This window comes from Juglans microcarpa x Juglans regia, chromosome 4S, assembly GCF_004785595.1.
Source record: "Juglans microcarpa x Juglans regia isolate MS1-56 chromosome 4S, Jm3101_v1.0, whole genome shotgun sequence".
Taxonomy (NCBI): Eukaryota; Viridiplantae; Streptophyta; class Magnoliopsida; order Fagales; family Juglandaceae; genus Juglans; species Juglans microcarpa x Juglans regia.
In genome coordinates, this window is record NC_054601.1 from 534,613 (window position 1) to 556,004 (window position 21,392).

At 36.9% G+C, this 21,392-nt stretch overlaps 3 protein-coding genes across 4 annotated transcripts; 2 read left to right on the forward strand and 1 right to left on the reverse strand.

Moving 5' to 3' along the window:
• Positions 1 to 2,181: 2,181 nt before the first annotated feature.
• LOC121263677 (protein TIC 55, chloroplastic-like) lies at positions 2,182 to 4,629 on the reverse strand. The gene is given in 4 exon segments (XM_041166707.1): positions 2,182 to 2,551; positions 2,554 to 3,391; positions 3,500 to 3,602; positions 4,068 to 4,629. Coding segments are annotated over 4 exon segments (1,635 nt in total). The 5' UTR covers positions 4,484 to 4,629; the 3' UTR covers positions 2,182 to 2,273.
• Positions 4,630 to 6,148: 1,519 nt separating this feature from the next.
• Positions 6,149 to 12,130, forward strand: LOC121263676 (eukaryotic translation initiation factor 3 subunit B-like). Its single transcript, XM_041166706.1, has 11 exons — positions 6,149 to 6,460; positions 6,611 to 6,851; positions 7,795 to 7,941; positions 8,625 to 8,753; positions 9,026 to 9,154; positions 9,231 to 9,314; positions 9,400 to 9,524; positions 9,650 to 9,842; positions 9,954 to 10,486; positions 10,945 to 11,053; positions 11,586 to 12,130. Exons 1-11 carry the CDS (start codon positions 6,339 to 6,341, stop codon positions 11,919 to 11,921), a joined length of 2,148 nt encoding a protein of 715 aa, XP_041022640.1. The 5' UTR covers positions 6,149 to 6,338; the 3' UTR covers positions 11,922 to 12,130.
• Positions 12,131 to 15,218: 3,088 nt separating this feature from the next.
• LOC121263678 (monogalactosyldiacylglycerol synthase, chloroplastic-like) lies at positions 15,219 to 20,608 on the forward strand. 2 transcript variants are annotated; one of them, XM_041166708.1, is made up of 8 exons: positions 15,219 to 15,972; positions 16,332 to 16,504; positions 17,180 to 17,341; positions 17,415 to 17,556; positions 18,040 to 18,264; positions 19,444 to 19,506; positions 19,580 to 19,654; positions 20,150 to 20,608. In XM_041166708.1, exons 1-8 carry the CDS (start codon positions 15,475 to 15,477, stop codon positions 20,369 to 20,371), a joined length of 1,560 nt encoding a protein of 519 aa, XP_041022642.1. In that variant the 5' UTR covers positions 15,219 to 15,474; the 3' UTR covers positions 20,372 to 20,608. The 2 variants fall into 2 exon arrangements, with proteins under 2 accessions (XP_041022642.1, XP_041022643.1); XM_041166709.1 differs by lacking the exons at positions 19,444 to 19,506; positions 19,580 to 19,654; positions 20,150 to 20,608 and adding an exon at positions 18,345 to 18,635.
• The last annotated feature ends 784 nt before the right edge of the window (positions 20,609 to 21,392 follow it).

Below are 21,392 nucleotides of genomic sequence, written 5' to 3' on the forward strand. Positions count from 1 at the left end.
TTATTTTTTTTGAAACGCACGTAGATCTCTAGATCTGTTCTTTGGATCTCTCCCTGGCATGGTATTTTTGTTTGGCAGGTAATTTTTTCTCAAGAGATAATAATTTATTTCTTTGATTTCATTTTTTTTTCTATTTTGTTTTATTTTTGCATTTTGGGTTGCAGTAGTGATTTCTTTATGTATTTTTTTTTCTCTTCCATGTTAATTTTTTTTTCAATCTGGTTTTTTAACTTCTTTTACTCGTTTTTTTCGTCATTCCATTGTTCATCTGTATGTAAATGAACAAACTTTGTCCATTTATTACAGATCAGAGTTGATGTACAAATTTAGGGAATCTATTTGGTTATAAATTTGTTTTCTGAGTTGCTTTCTAAAAATGAAAGTTATTACAGATCATTGCAAAGAACTAAAGTTGTTTTCTGAGTCTTTCTTTTTGCTACAGGTTTGAGTGGATGTATATATATATATATATATTTTTTAAGTTGATTTAGTTGTGAAATTTTTTTTTCATGCATAGATTTGAAAACGTATTAGATATTTTTTATTTATGTTATATCTAACACTTTTTCGTGATGAATATATGTTACATCATCACGAGAATGTGTATGTTATATGAACAAACCTGTATTATGTTATAACATATATCTTTTATGATGAATATATGTCATATTTGAACATAGGTCATTATATCCTTGTTATATCTTTTGAGATTTACTCTTCTTGATCTATTTTCTCATTATCTATGTTGATATCTAGATTATTCTTCGCAAAACTACAGATATAACATTACATTGATGAGATTTTGATTTGTTTATTTGTTTTGTCATTTTATTTTATGTCTTGGGCTGTTGTGATGAATATATTGGCTCAAAGTTTTTTTTAATGTTTACAAATCTTTACCTCTTTGTTTCTCATTGTCTGATTTATTATATATGATTTTATGTTGTTTTACCATACTCTACTGTACATGTACATATGTACATCATCTTTTGAAGTTTTTATTTGTTATCTTCTGATTTATTCACATATATGTTTTTGTGTTGTTTTTGCATATTTTACTATGCAACTACATGTTTTGTAGATGTACAGATGTAACTACACGTTTTGAACTTTATAACTTTATTTCTCTCAGTTTATTTCTTGTGTATATACCAACAGAGAATGGAACTTAAAGAGAGCATGAAGAAGTCGAGAGTCAGAAAATAGTAGTAGCAACAACAGCAGCACAACAAGTCCTCTTTTTGAAGTAAATTCAAATAGTGATGTAAATTATTTATTTTCCAACCATTTCATATACATGTAAATAACGCAAGTAAACACTCATAGTCAGCAAACGGAGATAAAAATAAAAAAAACTGACCTGTAAGATTCCAAACGTGGAAGACAAATGTATAACTCAGAGTTGAAAGAAGCAGATTTCAGGAAATTAAAAGCAGAGATAGGAAAGAGTAGAAAAAAGAGAGGGAAGCTATTCTTATACTAAGATAATTCTTATAAAAATAATCTAGAGGTGGATGCGGTGCAGAAATGTAAAAAAAAAAATATATAGAATGTGATAAGTCCGACGTTGGGGTGGTAGGAAAGTAATCCAAAACAATCCAGAAACTGGAAAACAATCCAGAAACTGGAAAGACAAAGACAAAATTTGAAATGAAAATATTAGAATTTAATAAAACAAACGATCGAGGCGGTAAAGCAAATCTAGAATCTGAAAATGGACAACGCGGGCAAAACAAACTAAAGTTACGGGCAAAATGGAAAAATAGAAAAACAACGGATACTCAACAAATCAAACCCGGCAAAACAAACTAAAGCTAGGGGTAAAATGGTAAAATAGACAAAGAACAGATACTCAACAAATCATACGCGGCAAAACAAACTAAAGACAGGGGTAAAATGGAAAAAAAAAGGTGGACGACAGCTGCTTATAGACGCTTATTATATATAAGATAAGATAAGATAAGATATATATATAGATATTCGTTCAGGCATAATAATACAAGCATTTGTGGTGCTTAATGGATGTCATTGTTGTTGGTGTGATTATCTCTTTTAATTTTTAAATTCGTTTAAACATTCGAATCCTTGAGAGCTGTTAGAAGGTTTGGAAAAGCTTCATGAACTCTTGGTCCCGATTTCACTAACACGTGTTAACTTTTGTTAAGATGTTTGCTAAAGAAATTATTTCCCACTCCTTTCGGTGGGCCATCTTGAATTCATAAATATATTCCCAACCAACCAGCGAATTTGTGCCGAGTAATTCTGATGGTCTTTTACAATCTCCTATGTATCCTTATGAAGTTGGTTGTGTTCAGTGCAATGGCAGTTGAGCATCCATAAACCCCAGCAGAGCACAGGGTTGCCAGCACTAAAAGAAGGGCCTTCCACTGCCTTCCAGATGCAAGGATCGCCAAAGCGGTCAGTGCAAGAGCCGCGGCGGTAAGGGCATTTTTCCAGGCTTGGAAAGCTTTAATGATGGTTCTGCATCCCTTGCAATGGATTACATGCCGGAAATACCGGTTGGCCAAGTTCGGAGCATGCATCGTTCCAATCCCCCCTTGGCCGGGGAAGATGCAGATGCTCCAGCAACCAGTCCAGCAGGTGCATGTTCCACCACAGCAGGCTCTTTAGGTAATGAAATAGTGCTGTGCCCAAAATGATAAGGCATCCCATGCCCTACCTTGTCCATCCACTTCCGATATTCCGCCACAAATGTATCAGAGGATTTTAAATTAAGGTACAGCTCCTTGGTTGGCACTTTTGACTTCATTAGGAACTCGTTTTGGGAAGAGAGGAAACCCATATCTTGCTCAAACACCTTACCGGCATTCTGATGAAAGTACCATTGCGGGAACAATTTTGACAAGGGGGATCTTTTTGTTCCTCCAAACCTTACAATAACCATGGATTTCCCTTGTCCTGTCGGTCTACAAAGGAATAGCCCTGTGAAGTAGTGCTTCTCCCCATTCTCATCGACAAGCTCCCTGTTATTTTGAAGAACACAAGGCGCTTCAAAGCGTAAGAAGTTTGGCAGAGGTTGATCTTTTGCCTTACCCCACCAGCCTGCGAATCCTCGGTCAGTACGTTCAGTCACCTCGAAACCCAGCGGTTGAGCGTCCTCCCTTTTTGCACTCCAATCTGTTCTATCATGTGAAATCGGGACGTGTGCGGGATCCATGAGGTTCTCAAGAAGTATGGAGTGATCGTAGGGAAGCTCATGAGTGGTTGAAGTATCCTGAAAACCTGGCCTGGCAAAGTTCTCAAACCAAGGTATTTTGTTAAGGTTGGGTGGTGTCTTCTGAGACATCCACACCCACACAACTCCTTGTGAGTCCCTCACCTCATACGTTCTGAGGCAAGCTGATCGAGGAATTCTGGCATCACCCGGGAGCTTTATCGTAGAAATTCATGGTCATTATTAACTTGGATTAATGTGGGAGTAAATTGGTGTTTACCCGCATACAAAAATTAGAGACAAGGTAAACCACGCAAGACATACCTGAGGTATCTTCACACATTTACCGTTGCCTTCAAATTGCCAGCCATGGTACAGGCATTCTAGTCTTCCATCAATCAACTGGCCTTCGGATAGTTTTGCAAGTCTATTAAATCAAGCAGCGACAAGGTCAAGGTTTTGTTCATCATCTTCATATGCATGTTATCAACTACTTTGACATAATGTTACAATTATTTGGTTCTTACATCTACCCCGTACCCAAATGCAAACTGATCAGCGGAAATTACCCCGTTTATCAACAGCATGACACAATGTCTAAAAAAGCAATTTCTTTTAGTTCTCGAATTCAGATCCATCATTTTGTCCTGAGCGTTTGCCCGTTCATCATTTCTTATTCCTCCTTTCCTTTTAAGCTTATTTCCCATATAATACTAACTGTAAAACTATAACCTCATTTTGTGATCATATACAAACAGTCAAACTCAATTTAGAATTCCACTAATAAGTTTGGGTTCGTAGAAACCCGATAGCGAAATATGAAGAAAGTCTAATCTGCAGTCTCTTTTCAATTCCTCCCTATATATATATTTTGTACGGTTCTTATCTTCACCTGTGGGGGCAGCGATCCTCGTAACAGCGCAGATAACCTTCCGCGTCTCTATACAGCACGATATGCTTATCGAAGACGGTGAGACCCAGAGGTGCATCATCGGGCACGTTCTGGGTGAGGTACAGCGGGTACCATTCTTCCGTCCAATCGTAGTCCGCCACAACCCTCTCCCCACGCCGCTCCTCTTCAGTGGCAGGACCCACAAGAACCTGGTAATCCTCTTCAAGCGGAGGCACACCTTTGATATCAGCGACCGCACCGCACTTGGTGTTGCTTTTTCTTAAAAGTGTTTGTCTGAGGGGTAGTGTCAGAGAAAGTAGCGGCGGTAATGGCGTTGCTGTTAGTTTGAGCTTTGAGGTGGATACAGAGCAAGAGAGCGAAGCATTGTGAGAGGGAAATGGGAGCAACAAAGCCATTTTTTGTTTGTGGAGTGTAATTGCAGAAAGACGGAAGGGGAAAGTGAGGAAAGGGAGGAAAAAGTGAGTGAGGTTCTGCTTGCAAGAGGGTGGCACCACTCCTGACCACAAATCTCAGGCTCTCCAACAAAAGATGAAAAAAACGTAGGTGGATGATTTTTTCCTTGATTCAAACAGGTAATCAATCATACTCTGTAGATCACGGTATTGGTGGTTATAGGGTGGTCTACATTGGATTATGCAACTTAAAAAAGATATGACTTTTAATTATAGTAATTTGAGATTAGTGGTTATATTTGATTGTCACTGTAGCTAAATCAAATTGATTAAATAATATTTTCAGATACTTGTTATTTCCTTTGCTTTTTTCCTGTACCATTTCTTATTTCATTCTTTTGCTTTTCTTCTGTACAATTTATTTCGTTTTAATTTTTTTTTTTTTTTTGCCTGTTATTGCCGAGTTCAATTTTTTAGATTTAGGATTTTTTTTTTTGGGGGGGGGGAGGGGGGGATTTGTGCTTTGTTTTAGTGCTCCCAGGTCTGGGATTTTAGCCCGAAATAAAAAGAAAATTAATTGGTATTTTTTCAGTAAAAATGTAATAGATATGTGTTTTTTTTAATGGTGTGATATCAAATATTTAGAATATATTTACTATACTCAAAAAATATTGCTCTACACTTGTATTAATGTATTTCTATAAAGCTCTTAATTTAGAAAAAAAAATTATTAAATTTATAATATCTTATTATTATTTTGACTAATAGATAGATAATTTAATATAAGAATAAATTTTAAATGAAATAGTCAAATATAAAATTATATCATATTATATAAATTTTATATTTGTATTTATATAATTCAACGCAAATACTCTTACGTGAATCGATGCAAATGCCGCTGCCCTTTTTAATTTTTTATTGACCGTGAGTGAGAGACACCAGATTCTCTGTGTCACAATACGCATGATCAAATCGAAACACCCATGGGTTTCTTTCTTCCTCTTGAAGATGATTTTGTCATTGATAAATATAATATAATTTAAATAATTTCTTATATTAATTTTAATTTTTAAAAATTATTTCATTAATTGATGTGACTAATTATAATAAAATACTAGATGATGAATTATTAATTGAGGACGTCTTTAAAGATAGAGTAATGCTGGGAATAAAAAAATTTATATTCAGTGGCTCTACACCATACATATGCTTATGTAAGTTTTTATTTTTGAGTCTTTCTACTCATCATCCTATACCATACACTACATTTAATTTTTTATTTTATTTTATTATTTTTAAACTAAATAAAATTTTCTATTCATCATCTATACAATATATATTTAGTAAGAGAAAAAAATAAAAAAATAAAATATAAAAAAATCATATGTCATGTGTGATGTAAGGATGATGAGTAAATATATATTTATAATTTTTTTTATCTTTTTATTTCACGGTTTTTATAGAAGAATCCACTTTTTTAAAAAAATAAAAAATAAAAAACTACACAAAATTTATACATTTTGAACTTATATGTACACGAAAATATAGTACAGTGTCCGGATTCGGCCCGTTTCGTTGGTGCCTTTGAAATACTTCAAATTGATGGTGTTAGCACTGTTAGGCTACTCAAAAATGGATCGGGCCCATATGTAAAATTAAACCCAACCCGGCGTCACCTCACAAAGCCGCATTTCATTATCTTCTCCAAACCAAGAAACCCTAGGAGCTCTCTTCGCGCTCTACCTCTTTCTCGTTCTACAGTCCCCACCTTCCTCACAGCTCAATAGAAAACCCTCTCCATCTCTCTCCCCCTCTCTCTCTCTCTGGAGAACTTGGTAGCTGAAGAAAGGCCGGAATGGCAGACGTGATGTTGATGAAAGAAATAGAGACAACAGCGGATCGGCTCGGAATCGATCTCGCTACTGTAGACCTTGACTCCATTAGCTTGCCTCCTGGCCAAGATTTTGGCATAGTAAGGTAACTATGTCGAAACGGAACAAAAAAAAAAAAAAAAACCCAGCTTTGAGCCTTCTGTTTGGTTATTAAACATAGAAAGGATTGTCTCCCAAAAGCTATTTTTACTCTGTACCACGTTTTGACTCTGAGCCTTTGTTCACTATTTTGTAGCGATGACGAAGATGTCCTTCAAGGCGGGGACAATCCAGAGTTAGACATTGGGTTTGGAAATATAATTATTGTTGATAACCTTCCTGTTGTTCCTCGGGAGAAGTTTGATAAGCTTGAAGGTGTTATACGAAAAATCTACAGTCAGATTGGCGTGATTAAGGAGGACGGGCTATGGATGCCTATTGATCCCGAGACTCAAAAAACGTTGGGTTATTGCTTTATTGAGTTTAACAGCCCTCTGGTAATTCTCTCTCTCTACGGTACGATTTAGCAAAGATTTTTTTTTTCTTTTCATTTCTGTTGAAACGTCTTCTAATATTTTCACTTGAAACGTCTTCTAATGTATGATATTTAATATAAGTATAATAGTTATGTCCTGCTGAAGGATTGACAGACTGAATATAATAAGTGCAATGAGTACAGAAGAAATGTAGATTACTTACAGTCTACCTTGGTTTTGACCATATGGTGTCGCCAGCTGGGCCAACCTTTGGCTAAGATAAGTTGGATAGAAATAGATTGTATATATACAAAAAGTAATGGTACTTTGTTTATATGGTTATTAGAGGTTTTCCTTGTTACGGAGCATTGTACAATCCATATCCTAGGGCAAGGTATTAATGGTTGTAAAAGCTTAATCATATGTAGACGTCATCTTTAGATTTAGTGGATTTTATAATACCTGACTTGATTGTAATTCAATCTTGAGGATGGTGTTCAACTGCTTATACACTTCATTATCAATGTCTTATATTCATTATACTTGGCTTTTCATTTGTCATTGTTTGTAACGAGGATAGTTTTTATAATGTGCTTGTATCCTGCAGTGCTTGGTGCTTATTAGGTTTATTCTGTGTATCATTCCTGTGTACTTGGGCTATGCCTTTTACCATCAATAAAATCTTACTTATAAAAAAAAGGCTTTGGAGGTCTTTTCTCAAGTTCTAAAACTTTCTTATCAAATATCAAGTGAAGCAGCAAGGCTTGTTCGAAAAATTATAAATGTAACAATAAACTTTGGAAAATTATCTACAATGCAATTTGATTATTAGTCAGTTTCTGTTACTCATTGGGAAAACAGGTACAAGCACTTTATGTGGGTGCTATTACGGTTCTTTAGTAACTAGTGAGGTTTGCTTTAGTGTATTTATTGTCAGATCTGGTCTTTTTTGTTGCTTTTATAGGAAGCTGAGCTTGCCAGGGAGAAGACAAATGGTTACAAGTTAGACAGGTCTCATATTTTTGCCGTGAACATGTTTGATGAATTTGATACATTCATGAAAGTTCCAGATAAGTGGGCCCCTCCTGAATTTACGCCATATACTTCAGGGGTAATTTCTTCAATCAGTATATTTTGTTTTTTTTTTTTTTTTTTTGTGTTTTTCTGGCATTTGCCTTAAAATCCATATGATGCAGTATAATGAACTGCATACTTAGGCTGCATCTGTTTCAAGGTAAAATGAGGAAAGTACGAAAACATTTTTGGGTGAAATAATTTGTTTTCCACCGTTTGGTGGGAACTAAAAAAAATGTTCTGAAATATCTTTGGGAAATTGGTTCATATGCAAATTATTGACTGGCTACTATCACTCATATTCACCGTGTCACCCATATTTTGTTTCTGCAATCATCACAAACCTTTGGAAACCATCTTAATCCCATCTGCCATTATCAATTTATGAACCTCCAAACCCCTAGGGGTTGGCTCAAGTGGTAAGGGCCTTGGGCTTGGGGGTATACTCCTCCGAGGTCTAAGGTTGAAATCCCCTTGAGTGCAACAATCTCTAGGGGCCATCGGACTAGAGGATTTTCCCCTTAAATTACCCGATGTGCACTTGCAGAAAACTCCTTGCTAAGGGCCTGTGCACCCCCGGGATTAGTTGGGACGCTATTCACAGACACCCAATGCCAATAAAAAAAAAAAGAATCCAATCCCAATAGAGGCATAGATGTTGTCAAGATGGGTTCTGAGTTGAACTTGTTTATGGTATTTTAAACCGCTATATCATTGCAGGAAAATCTTCAACACTGGTTGACTGATGAAAAAGCTCGTGATCAGTTTGTGATTCGTGCTGGTTCAGATACTGAGGTTTTATGGAATGATGCGAGGCACCTGAAGCCTGAGCCTGTTTACAAGCGTGCTGTGAGTATAAAATATGCTCTGTCCTCTCACTGTCACTTAGGACCATTAATTATGTATTTGTTGGGAGGATCTCTCTGACAGGGGGTAGTTTGATACATAAGTTTAGTGTGGCATGTTTCTATGAAATATGATGAACTTCTACTCACTGCTGCATCATCACATTAATTGAAGTTAATAAATTGGTCAATCGGTTTTTTATTTTCCAAAGAATTAGTTACCTTTATTTTTAAATTTTGCTTCGATGAATGATCCCCACTTGTTTCCCTTTACAGTTCTGGACTGAGAGTTTTGTTCAGTGGTCCCCACTGGGGACTTACTTGGCAACAGTTCATCGGCAAGGTGCTGCAGTTTGGGGAGGTGCCAGTACCTTCAATCGCCTCATGCGTTATGCGCACCCTCAGGTTGAATTTGGTTTTTGATTCCATGTTGTGTTCCATTTTTTACCTTGATATTTAGCTTTGTTGATGTTAATTGCAGGTTAAACTTGTTGATTTTTCCCCTGGCGAGCGATATTTAGTGACCTACAGTAGCCATGAACCAAGTAATCCTCGGGATGCAAATGTGAGTATTTTTACTTTGCCATTCACGTTTTCAATGTAAATTCATTGTCCGCAAGGACCATTAATAATGTGAATTCTTATTTCAGAGGGTCGTGATAAATATTTTTGATGTGAGAACTGGAAAAGTGATGAGAGATTTCAAAGGAAGTGCCGATGACTTTGCTATTGGAGGAACTGGTGGTGTTGCAGGGGTGTCATGGCCTGTTTTCAGGTGATTTTTCTTTGCTTTTAATTTACCAGGCCCTTTTAACAAATATTTTCCCCTGTTTTTGGGTTGCTTCTGATTGTATTCAGTATCATCATTTGCCTAATGGATTAATTGTTCTGTTTTTCCAGATGGGCTGGCGGAAAAGAGGACAAATATTTTGCCAGAATTGGGAAAAACATAATCTCTGTCTATGAAACAGAGACCTTTTCTCTCATTGACAAGAAATCACTGAAAGTTGAAAATGTTGTGGATTTCTGTTGGTCACCAACTGATCCAATTCTTGCACTCTTTGTTCCTGAACTGGGGGACCATCCTGCTAGGGTGAGCATTGCTTGTAATGCTTTTTATTCACAGTTTCTATTCTTTTTTTCCTTTTGTTAATATTTATATATTAACAGTTAAGTCGATATTCTGCATTCATTTGATTCTCAGGTGAGTCTTATGCAAATCCCAAGTAAAGATGAGTTAAGGCAGAAGAATCTTTTCAGTGTTAGTGATTGTAAAATGTACTGGCAAAGCAATGGGGATTATCTAGCTGTTAAGGTTGATCGATATACAAAAACAAAGAAAAGCACTTACACAGGCTTTGAGCTTTTCCGTGTAAGAGAACGGGATATTCCGATTGAGGTTTTTGAGCTTGAGAATAAGAATGACAAGATAATTGCCTTTGCTTGGGAGCCAAAAGGCCACAGGTTTGCTGTTATCCATGGCGATAACCCAAGACCCGATATAAGTTTTTACTCTATGCGTTCTGCAAACAACACAGACAAGGTTAAGAAGCTCACAACCCTGAAAGGCAAGCAGGCAAATGCTCTTTTCTGGTCACCTACTGGTCGCTTCGTAATACTTGCAGGATTGAAGGGTTTTAATGGACAGTTGGAATTTTATAATGTTGATGAGCTTGAAACTATGGCAACAGCTGAGCATTTTATGGCTACAGATATTGAATGGGATCCGACAGGAAGGTAGTTTTGAGAATGCGTTTGGTAGTATTAAAAATAAGGGGTGGTTTTGAATTGCTCTGAAGCTATTACTGCTATATTTATTTCATTTTTATTAAATTACCTGCTCAAATTCCTTCATGTCCAATACCATGTTCCTTTGGGCAGCCGCTATAGATTTTAATGGGCTGGGTGGGTTTTCATTGTTTTCCTTTTTATCTTTTTCTGATTAGGTGTTTCTTTCGTGCTATTCTATAAAATGGCTAATATAACCTGTCAATATACATATACATGTGTATATGTATGTATTATGTCTTTTGTATGCTTCCTGTGTACTTGGGCTTCGCCTATTACATTGTGCTTAATAAAACTTTTAACTTATCAAAAAAATGTATGTATAATGAAATATTGCAACTCTGTATCTTACTTACCTTGGTTGTTATATCATATATGTGACCTTTTATGTATATATATATATTTAGGTATGTTGCAACTGCAGTGACTTCAGTTCATGAGATGGAAAATGGTTTCAACATATGGTCCTTCAATGGAAAGCTACTTTATAGGATCCTGAAGGATCATTTCTTTCAGGTAATTTTACTTCTATTCCTTGGTTTAAACTCTCTTTGTCAGCCCATAAAAAAATAAACTGTCTAATATGCACACATCCATATACATATATGCCTCTATGTATATGACTTGGCAACTTACCTATAAAAAAAAGTATAGGGCTTGGCAACACCACCTGTTTTGCAGGATGGTGTAGAGCATTTCTGAAATATAAGAGATTCTATAGATTATATTGTTTTATATGAGACATAACAAAGTGGAATTGGAGTGAACTCTATAAGATGCAATGCTCCTAGTGCTCCTAGTGCTCAAGCAAAATTTGGAAGGAGACTCCAAATTTGTGGTTTCTAGATTTATTGAAACTGTATTAGATCTTATAGCAAACCCATGGCTACGTTTGGATGTTAGGGTGATTTCAGATGATTTGTAAAAGTAGTGAAGTAGTCGGAGACTATTTCACTTACCAAACACAGCTAATTATGCAAAATGGGTGAGTCCTATCAATCTCCATCTTTTATTTGCTGAATAATTGTTTTTGTGTTGTTTGTGACAGTTCTTGTGGCGCCCAAGGCCACCATCATTCCTGAGTCCTGAGAAGGAGGAGGAAATTGCAAAGAATTTAAAGAAGTACAGTAAAAAGTATGAGGCAGAGGACCAGGACGTTTCGATGCTATTGAGTGAGCAGGATCGGGAGAAGCGGAGGATGTTAAAGGAGGAGTGGGACAAGTGGCTCAACGAGTGGAAGCGGTTGCATGAAGAAGAAAAACTGGAGAGGCAGACACTGAGGGACGGAGAAGTGAGCGACGAAGAGGAAGAGTACGAGGCAAAAGAAGTCGAAGTTGAGGAGATATTGGATGTTTCAGAGGAGGTACTTTCTTTTGAGGAGTGATTAGTGATAATTATTTGGAGCCTTGGATTCCTCTGTTTAAATACAACATACCCAAGCAGCACACTTCCTGCTGAAGTGGTTTTGGACATGTTTTTTGGTTCTTTTTTTTCGCAGTTTTGCCACCTGCCTTTCTTCGCAGCATCTTTTGTTATTTTTCTTCATAATGTATTTTTTTTAGTATAATGTTATCATCGACTAGAGTTGTGATAGTCCCAATAGCATATCAGTCTCTATTATTCCGGATCCAAATAAATATGAAAATGCTATTAAAATAAAAAAAAAAAAAAAAAAGACTTCAGAAATTTGAGGCAAGAATGTACAACCAAAATTGATTTGAGTTTTTTTTAATGTTCCGTACAAAATCGTGGACGACATATGGGTATAAAAAATAAATGTAGCCTATCAATGAATAAGATTGATATGCCTTGCCATGAATCTCCCTAGATACATCTCTCATCTTTACTGGACTAGATACGATCTACGTTGCTGTCCTGTATGACCTCTCTACTGGCTGGGTTAGGCCCTATTATTAGGGAGGATTGATAAAATGTGATACCTTATGTGATAAGGATAAATATAAGTGATGTATAGAATTATACATTATTTGAGAATGCGAATTTCTTGTTTTTTATAAAGTTTTAATAATGTTTTAATTGTATTATTTACTAGTCATTTTAGAGTATAGATCATATATTTTGAACCTTCGATTGGGACATTAGAGACCCGTTCTAAAACGAATGCCAATTTTCTTTTACGTTTTTGCTTTGAATGCTCATTTTGCTTTAAGAAAAGATAATTATGACTAATTATCAATTACTTGCTTACATTTGGGAGTGATCACAGATGTGTTTATAATACAACCCGCGACATATGCTTGAAATTACATTCAAACGTGATCTATTATTATACGTTAATTAATCGGCAAATCAGTGGCTTCCAACTAGACCAACATATATTAGTATGCCCAAGTGTAACATCATTACAATTTGAGCTTTTGAAGGTATGTAAAACCACAAGAGAATAAATTAAAACTTCATGTTAATATCTAACAATTTACCATCAATATAAATTAACAGGCATCGCGATTTCAGTCCATATGAAGAGAGAGAGAGAGACGTATGGGCTACCATTTCAGTACACGGTTCGGTCCGTCGACTCAACCATGTAATGAGTAACATGTCGAGAATAAATGGGTCTGTAACGTATCAAACTCAGGCGAGGATGTCAATGGGTCTGCAATGAGTAGGTAAAAGGTATCAATATGCCATCAACAGGCCCTTCCCTGTAAATTTACTAGATCCAGCCCATATTGTAGGGAGGGTACAATGCGGAAAGAAAGTCAATCTAGGCAGGTGAACACTTGATCTGGAGATTGCTGTCCGTTGGTAGCTTCCTAATCTAAAGTTCTTGTTTCACGACAAGCCATCATTGAAGACTGACTCTGGGAAGAAGATCTTAAATTCTTTGCCCAAAAATCAAGAATTACTCAAACTTTGAGGCGTCTCATTCAATCTCGATTCAGACTCCAGACAAATAAACAGAAAGACCAGCAAAAGACCAAAATTGAAACCAAACCAATCCACTCGCTTCCACCTCCGCTATTGTTATTATCTAAATAGCAGTGCTATTTATAAGTCTTATATTTCATACACTCACTTAAAAATATATTATTTTATATTTTTATCTCATTTTATTTACTAATATTTCTAAAATCATTTTCATTACGTAGATAAAAAAATAAAATAATATATTTTTAAACATAAACGCTTCAGACCGGTATCACCTGTAAAGGATCATTATCGGAAACGAATGAGGACATACCACGTAAGGAGTTGATAAAGACTATGGCCTCTTAGCGCTGCAGTTGTGCATTCCCCCACCCCCTCTCTCTCTCTCCCGAACCTTCCATTTACAGAAATCCCTCTCTCTCACTCTCTCATTCCCTCTCTTTTTCTTTGTAATCAACAGCTTTCAGGCCATGGCCGACTTGAACTCCTTCGTCTTTGGAACATTACCAACTTCCTCTTCTTCTTTTTCTTGCGATAATCATCTCTCTCTCAAACACACACTCACTAGTGATCCAACTAATTATAACACCATTTTTAAAATTTTCCCATGATCAGGAACAGTTGATTATAAAGCCAAACTCCGCCCTCGGAGTCGTATAATCGTGGCAAAAGATGGTAGGAATTGCTACTCTTTCGGGGCCAACATCGAGTCCTCTGCAACAAATTCAAGTTTATCAAATGGAATAACTTCTGAATCTGTTTCGTCTCCACGTTTACCACTGATACCCATTTCGCGAATTTTGAAAGGCATCCCTCACAGTCCTCACTTTCTTCAGCTCCAAAGCTACTCTGAAGTGGCAAGGAAGAGTTTGATGGCCGGGTGGGATCGAGCATTTGAAGAAACAGTCGAAGAAATCCATACTCGAAGACTTTTCCAATTTAAATAAAGTCACAAATATCCAGTCAGCAGCAACATCAGTCGATGCAAACACAAACAGCAGAAGCAACTTCCACAACTGAAACAGTAGCCACAGCTATGGACTTCCGCAACTCCAACATCGATCAACATTAAAAACTCTCGTAGTTTGTAACCACCTAAAATGCTTGTAAGGTGCTTAACTTTTGAGTTAAATTAAAAAAAAAAAAAAAAAAACACCCCAACATGGACATTTTATCTTTTTAATTTTACCGATAAAAAAAAATTAAAGCATCATTAATTCTTCTTCTTTTACATAGCAGACGAAAGAAGACCATGGGATCCAACCTTTTAAACAAATTTATTTGTTTAGTGGAATTAACCAAGGTGATGGAGGAACTCCAACTATACAAAATGTGGATTCAACGATTGAAGAGCAAGGCCGTGTCTCGTAGAATGGAAAAGTGCAGGCTGATGAGTGTGATTTTGAGTCAATCACGGACGTAAACGTGATGTCGAGCTAAGGATTTCAATTTTGATCTTGGACAGTGAGAGTAGTCCATTTTACATTTAGATTTCGAGTTAGGATTTTCGTGAAGGAGAGGGAAGGAGAGAGAGAGAAAGGGATTTCTACAGATGAAAGGTTCGGGAGAGAGAGAGAGAGAGAGAGAGGGAGAGGGAGGGGGTCAGGTGGGGGTATGCACAAAGATCCCCTACAGCGCAGAGAGCCAGTGTCTTCATCAACCCCTTACATGGCATGTCTTAATTGGTCTCCGATAATATGTTCTTATAGGAGACCGGTTATAAGTTATTCTCATTTTTAGATGAATGTACAATATGTAAGAGTTATGTTTATAATTTTTATTTTTCCATGGGCATTTGAATTTCGTAATTCGCTGTTGTGTGTACAATCTCTCTCTCTCACAATTGTCCTTCTACAGTTCTTCTCTCCGCTGTTCTCCCTCATTATTTCTGTTCGGTCGGTGCGTCTCACTTGTCTTATTTCATACTGCCATTGCCTTCTCTATTCGTTAAAGAAAACCCATGTGGTTTTGATGATAAAGATCTTCATGGACTAGTAGATTAATTTTACATTATATTCTCCTGCACAAAAGAACAAACGGCAGCCATGCATCTCGGTGGTTCCACCGCATCCCAAGAAGCCATTTGTGTCCTCGATTTGGTATCCCAATTGGGTCGCTTTGCATTCGACACGAGGCTCCACACCTCTGGCTCGGATGGGTGCAATTCCTTCCTCTCCAATTTCCTCTACTACGAAGCCCTTGATGGTTCAGAGAAGCGCTTCTTTCGGGCCTCACTGAGTTTAGGTGTTAGAAGCGCTTCTGGTATTAGGAGTATTTTGAACGACTTCAACAGATTTATAAAGTTCCGTTGCGAGAGACTTCCAATTGGGTTCGCCTCGGCTCGGGTTGGCTTGGGGAACAATAATGGGCTTAGAGAAGATGGGTGTGGTGTATTGGCGGACGATGGCTTGGCATTAGACGCTGTGGTGGCTGAGGCCCCCAAAAAGGTTTTGATTTTGATGAGTGACACCGGTGGGGGTCACCGGGCTTCGGCCGAAGCTATAAAGACCGCGTTTCATGAAGAATTTGGGCAAGAGTATCAGGTCAGTTTTAATGGATTCTAGTCTGTATGACGTGGTTTCAATCAATATTTTCTGTTTCTTTGCTTAGAAAAATGTGGGAAGAGAATAGAAATTCTCAAAATTTGACTTTCGATTCTCGAAGTTTGCGTTATTATGAACACGAACATGGTAGGACTAGAACATTTAGTTCACCGAATAACGCATGTATTTGGTTTAACTGAGATGGAATTTCAACTTTAGGAAGCCGGAGATACTTAAAATTTTCTTTATTTTCCCCACCATTTCTCCGAAACGAATAGGAGGAATTGGTAAATGATGTCAGTTGGCGCGTTATTTGTGTTTGTTGATTATTTTCTGCATGTTATGAGTGCGTGTCGCAGGTGTTTGTTACCGATTTATGGACGGATCATACTCCTTGGCCATTTAATCAACTTCCCAGGAGCTATAATTTCCTGGTGAAACACGGGACCTTGTGGAAAATGACATACTATGCAAGTGCTCCACGCGTGGTGCATCAGTCTAACTTTGCTGCAACTTCAGCATTTATAGCTCGGTGAGACTGTTTTTCTCTGAGTCGAATACTTGTTTTTCATTTTTCTGTATATTAATTATGTGATGTTATAGAAAAATCTATTCATGATCCTTTTTTTCATTATCCTCTCATCGTCCCATGATATGGCATTAGTCTCTTAAATGATAAGTTCACAAGTAAAACATAATAAATAGTCTCCAATTATCTAATGCCACATCATGGAATGATGAGTAGCATTACTCGATGTTATAACACTTACGGATACAATGATATAAACATTTTAAAATTTCTTTCAACTTTTTTCACGCAGCATACAATATAGGCATTCAAAGTATTACTTGAAGGAACATGCTAATGGAATTCATGTTACTGATTTATGATTGTAGGAGGAGAACCACCGAATGTTGAAAGATGAAAGCCCTATTAAACTTACTTCTTGAAATCCATGCTATGAAGTTGTTCCCCTTTCATTAATTACCCAGCATGGGGAAAAAGTGTTTAATCCAATTGGCATCCCAATCAAACAAACATGTCCAGTACCTGAGTCACTGCTTTCTTTTGTCCTGTATAATTAATTCATGTCATTGGAAGTTACGTTTTTCTGCTGGTTTTTTAGTTTTAACATTATTAGTATTATTTTGCTATAAGATTTGTTGATCCTCTTTGATTATTGTCGTTGTCTTTTCCTGTGTATAGAGAGGTTGCTAAAGGACTGATGAAATACCAACCGGATATTATAATCAGTGTGCATCCACTGATGCAGCATGTTCCTCTTCGAATCTTGAGGTCCAAGGGTCTTTTGAAGAAGATTGTCTTCACGACCGTAGTCACAGATCTAAGCACTTGCCATCCTACATGGTCTGTTCAACACAGTCTATTTGAATGATACTCTGGTTGTATGGTTTAGGTCTTTTATGTCTTTTATCTTCAGGTTTCACAAGCTTGTAACCAGATGCTATTGCCCATCAGCAGAGGTAGCGAAGAGGGCCTTAAAAGCTGGACTCCATGCATCCCAAATTAAGGTTTATGGACTTCCTGTGCGACCCTCCTTCATCAAGCCTGTTCGTCAGAAGGTTGGTTACTTCCTAACTGATACTCTTTTTAAGTTTGCATCGGGTCTAATGCAACTTGTACTCTGTTGCAATGTATGTTTGGTGATGGAACTTTTGATCCTTGTACGTTTGTACATGGCAAATACCTGTTGACCTGCTTTGTCTTTTTCCTGTCGCAATTTTTGTTTGATGAAGAACTTTTGGTCCTTGTATGCTCATACATGGCAAATACCTGTTGGTTTGCCTCTACTTTTCTGGGCATTGTCTATTTAGTTAACTTTTTGAAGCTTCTTTGAAACTACTTGCTGAATGTGCTTTAAAGCATCTTTCCCCGATAAGTACTAAGTGGGACTTCTCCACGTTGGATTTTTTATTTTTTTTGAGAAATCAAACATTCATTTGTAAACTGGTTATTTTTTGTATCCCAATGCCTGTTCGTCGTTAGATGTGTACAAAAATATGATATTGACTACCGTGAGCCCACTTCATGTTCAACACCTATAGTTTGAGCTAAGGAGAGAACTAGGAATGGACGAGAATCTTCCTGCTGTGTTGCTGATGGGAGGAGGAGAAGGGATGGGCCCTATTGAGGCTACTGCTCGAGCTCTTGGAGATGCATTATATGATGAGAATCTTGGGGATCCTATAGGTCAGGTGCTTGTGATATGTGGCCATAATAAAAAGCTTGCCAGCAAATTGCTTTCTATAGATTGGAAGGTTCCTGTCCAGGTATTAATATTCTCTCCAAAACCCAGCCACTGCCTTGCCTTTTCGTTATGTGTGTGTTATTAAGATAAATGTGTTATTAGCATTTGGTGCTCTTTGGAGAGGGCCTTCCCAGCTCTCTATGGTATTGCAGCTAATAGGGAGGCTGCGGTGGCAGATGTGCTAGTGTTTGCTCATAGTTCCTATCAGTGGAACATTCTATTCACTTGGGATAACCATGACTGGGAGCTGTCTACTGTTTCAGAATTTTTCAGCTTGCTACACTCCTCAGGAGAGATAATGGCACAGGTCGATAGAATACAATGGAGAACCAGTAGCAGCAAGAAGTTCACAGTGAAGGCATATTATAAAATGCTGGCTTCACAAGGTAATGTGCCTTTCCCGTGGAAGAGCATTTGGAGGTCTCGCGTACCTTCCAAAGTGGCCCTCTTTGTGTGGATTGCCACCCTGAGGAATATTCTAACCACGGACAACTTACAAAAGAGGGGCCTCATTGTGATGGATTGGTGTTATATGTGTAAAAAACATGGGGAATCAGTAGATCATCTTTTATTGCATTGTGAGGTGACAAGAGAGTTATGGGATGGGATATTTAGTAGAGTGAATGTTGCTTGGGTTATGCCGTCAAAGGTGGCTGATTTTCTTGCCTGCTGGAAGGGTATTCAAGGCTGTCCCCAGGTGGCAGCAGTTTGGAAGATGATGATACCTTTATGCATTATGTGGTGTATTTGGATGGAGAGGAACGCGAGGTGCTTTGAAGATAGAGAGAGAACAATGGCAGAGCTTCAGAATTTTTTTCTACACACTTTACTCCTATGGTTTTCAGCCATTGTCCTTGAAGGAAACAATGTGCATGATTTCTTATCTTTAATGTAGTGCTTTTAGAATGTATTTAGGCGTTTTCTTCTGTATATTCCCTGTGTACATGTGCTATGCCTATTTTTCATCCATATCAATGAAACTTACTTCTTACTTATAAAAAAAAATATTAACTTGCTGCAATGGCCATGGAGGGTGGCGTTTCTCTAGGAGCAGACCATATGTAAACTTATGGAAGAACACTAATATGTGAGCTGGCATATGTGTATGGTAATATGGAAATGCAAACTCATTTATCGTATTATGCTTACCTAGTGGGGAAATAGGCAGAAGTGGCTGAAGTTAATTACTTCCTAAATATAGGTGAAGGGATTTGTCACCAAAATGGAGGAATGCATGGGAGCTTGTGATTGCATCATCACAAAGGTGAGTTTCTCACCGCAAATATGATTGTCTATTCTATTTATAACAGCCATCTACTAACAATTTGCTTTTGTAGGCTGGCCCAGGGACTATTGCAGAGGCCATGATCCGAGGCCTCCCTATTATTCTGAATGGTTATATTGCTGGCCAGGTATTGCTGTTGTAAGCTGTTTATATTTTCTCAGTATGTTCTGTTAACTCGATTTAAAAAATCTTCATATTTAATTGCAACTTCTATACTCACAAAGATTTGTAGACCCTTTGTTTGATAATGAACGAATTAAATTTATATACTAGACCCTTTGTTTGTCTAATAATTAATGAGCTACACGGGTTTATGGGCAAAAGTATGGTGCTTTTAAGAAATATTGCAGTGACAGAAATAGCATGTGAATTTGTAGTGATTTTGCATGTTTAAATGTTTATGAATTTGATGTTGGTACTGAATGGTTAAGTCAGAAATCTGAGAGAATAGTACTGAGATTAGATGATATGAAACATTGCTGTCAAAATTATCAAAGGATCTGAACACCTCCATGATAGTCATTTTAATGTATAAAATAGTAAGTGGAACAAAAAAAAAAAAAAAACTAAAGAAACTCTACCAATTTTGCTGTTTTATTTATTTAGTTATTTATTTCTTCAGGAGGTTGGAAACGTGCCATATGTAGTTGAAAATGGATGTGGGAAATTCTCTAAATCGCCAAAAGAGATAGCAAATTTTGTTGCCGAGTGGTTTGGTCCGAAAGCTGAAGAGCTTAAGGCCATGTCCCTAAATGCAATGAAGCTGGCTCGGCCTGATGCTGTTTTCAAGATCGTTCATGATCTTCACGATCTTGTTAAAGTAAGAAGTTTCGTACCCCACTAATACTATTCCTCCACAACTTAACCCTCCTCAGTCCTCTTCAATTTTGGTACATCATGTGTTCTCCTGAACTTCACCATTGGACAGAACAAATTGACCATAATTTAGTAATTTCTTTTTCTTTTTCCTAACATAATGATCAAATACCAGCATTTGACAATTGTAATAAGTAGGGACTTTTTACTGTTGTTAAATGCAAAATTAGATTATGTATGGAGAATAAACTTTCCAAAATCTCGAGCATCAAGTCCGTTATCAACACAGATTATATTATCCTATTTTTATTTTAAAAAAAAAGTAAGAAAACAAGAAAGAGTTATTCTATTCATGTGTATAGCACACCATACACATTACTTAAATAATAAGATTTGATTAATACGATTCAAATTTTACAATTTATCTTTTAAATTAAATTATGTCATATAAGTATTTTATTAAGTGTATTCTATACTTCAACTTGAAAATAAATTTTTTTAAAAATATATTATGCGGATATGGAGAAACAATCGCTCATCCCCAAATGAGCTGGATTTACTATTTAAAAAGTCGGGTCAAGAAAGGAGCAAGGGCCCACCTAATTTATATTTGAACTGATTGGGCTTATTAAGATTGTTGTAAGTAGCCTACCTACACTTTCTTCCGCTCAAAGAAAGGGGAAAATGCAAGTCTTGTTTAGATATAGAAACGATTTTATCTCATCTCATTATTATAACTTTTTAAAATTTATATTACGCGGATAAGGAGAAACAATCGATCATCTCCAAATGAGCTGGTCCACTATTTAAAAAGTCGGGTTGAAAAAGGAGCAGATGGTCCACCTAATTTCTATTCAAACTGATTGGGCTTATTAAAATTGATGTAAGCAATCTACCTACACTTTATTCGGCTCAGAGTAAGGGGAAAATTCAGGCCGCTTGGATATAGAATTTATCTCATTTTATTATTATACTTTTTTTAAATTTATATTATGCGGATAAGGTGAAACAATCACTCATCCCCAAATGAGCTGGTTCACTATTTTAAA

What these genes read in the sequence shown, in the direction of transcription:
- LOC121263678 (XM_041166708.1), top strand. Translation starts at nt 15,475, where the DNA reads ATGCATCTCGGTGGTTCCACCGCATCCCAAGAAGCCATTTGTGTCCTC. An exon ending in ATTGGAAGGTTCCTGTCCAG is followed by an intron (nt 18,265 to 19,443) that starts GTATTAATATTC and finishes TCCTAAATATAG; the next exon opens with GTGAAGGGATTTGTCACCAA. An exon ending in ATGGTTATATTGCTGGCCAG is followed by an intron (nt 19,655 to 20,149) that starts GTATTGCTGTTG and finishes TTATTTCTTCAG; the next exon opens with GAGGTTGGAAACGTGCCATA.
- LOC121263676 (XM_041166706.1), top strand. Translation starts at nt 6,339, where the DNA reads ATGGCAGACGTGATGTTGATGAAAGAAATAGAGACAACAGCGGATCGG. An exon ending in TTACGCCATATACTTCAGGG is followed by an intron (nt 7,942 to 8,624) that starts GTAATTTCTTCA and finishes ATATCATTGCAG; the next exon opens with GAAAATCTTCAACACTGGTT. An exon ending in TGGGGGACCATCCTGCTAGG is followed by an intron (nt 9,843 to 9,953) that starts GTGAGCATTGCT and finishes TTTGATTCTCAG; the next exon opens with GTGAGTCTTATGCAAATCCC.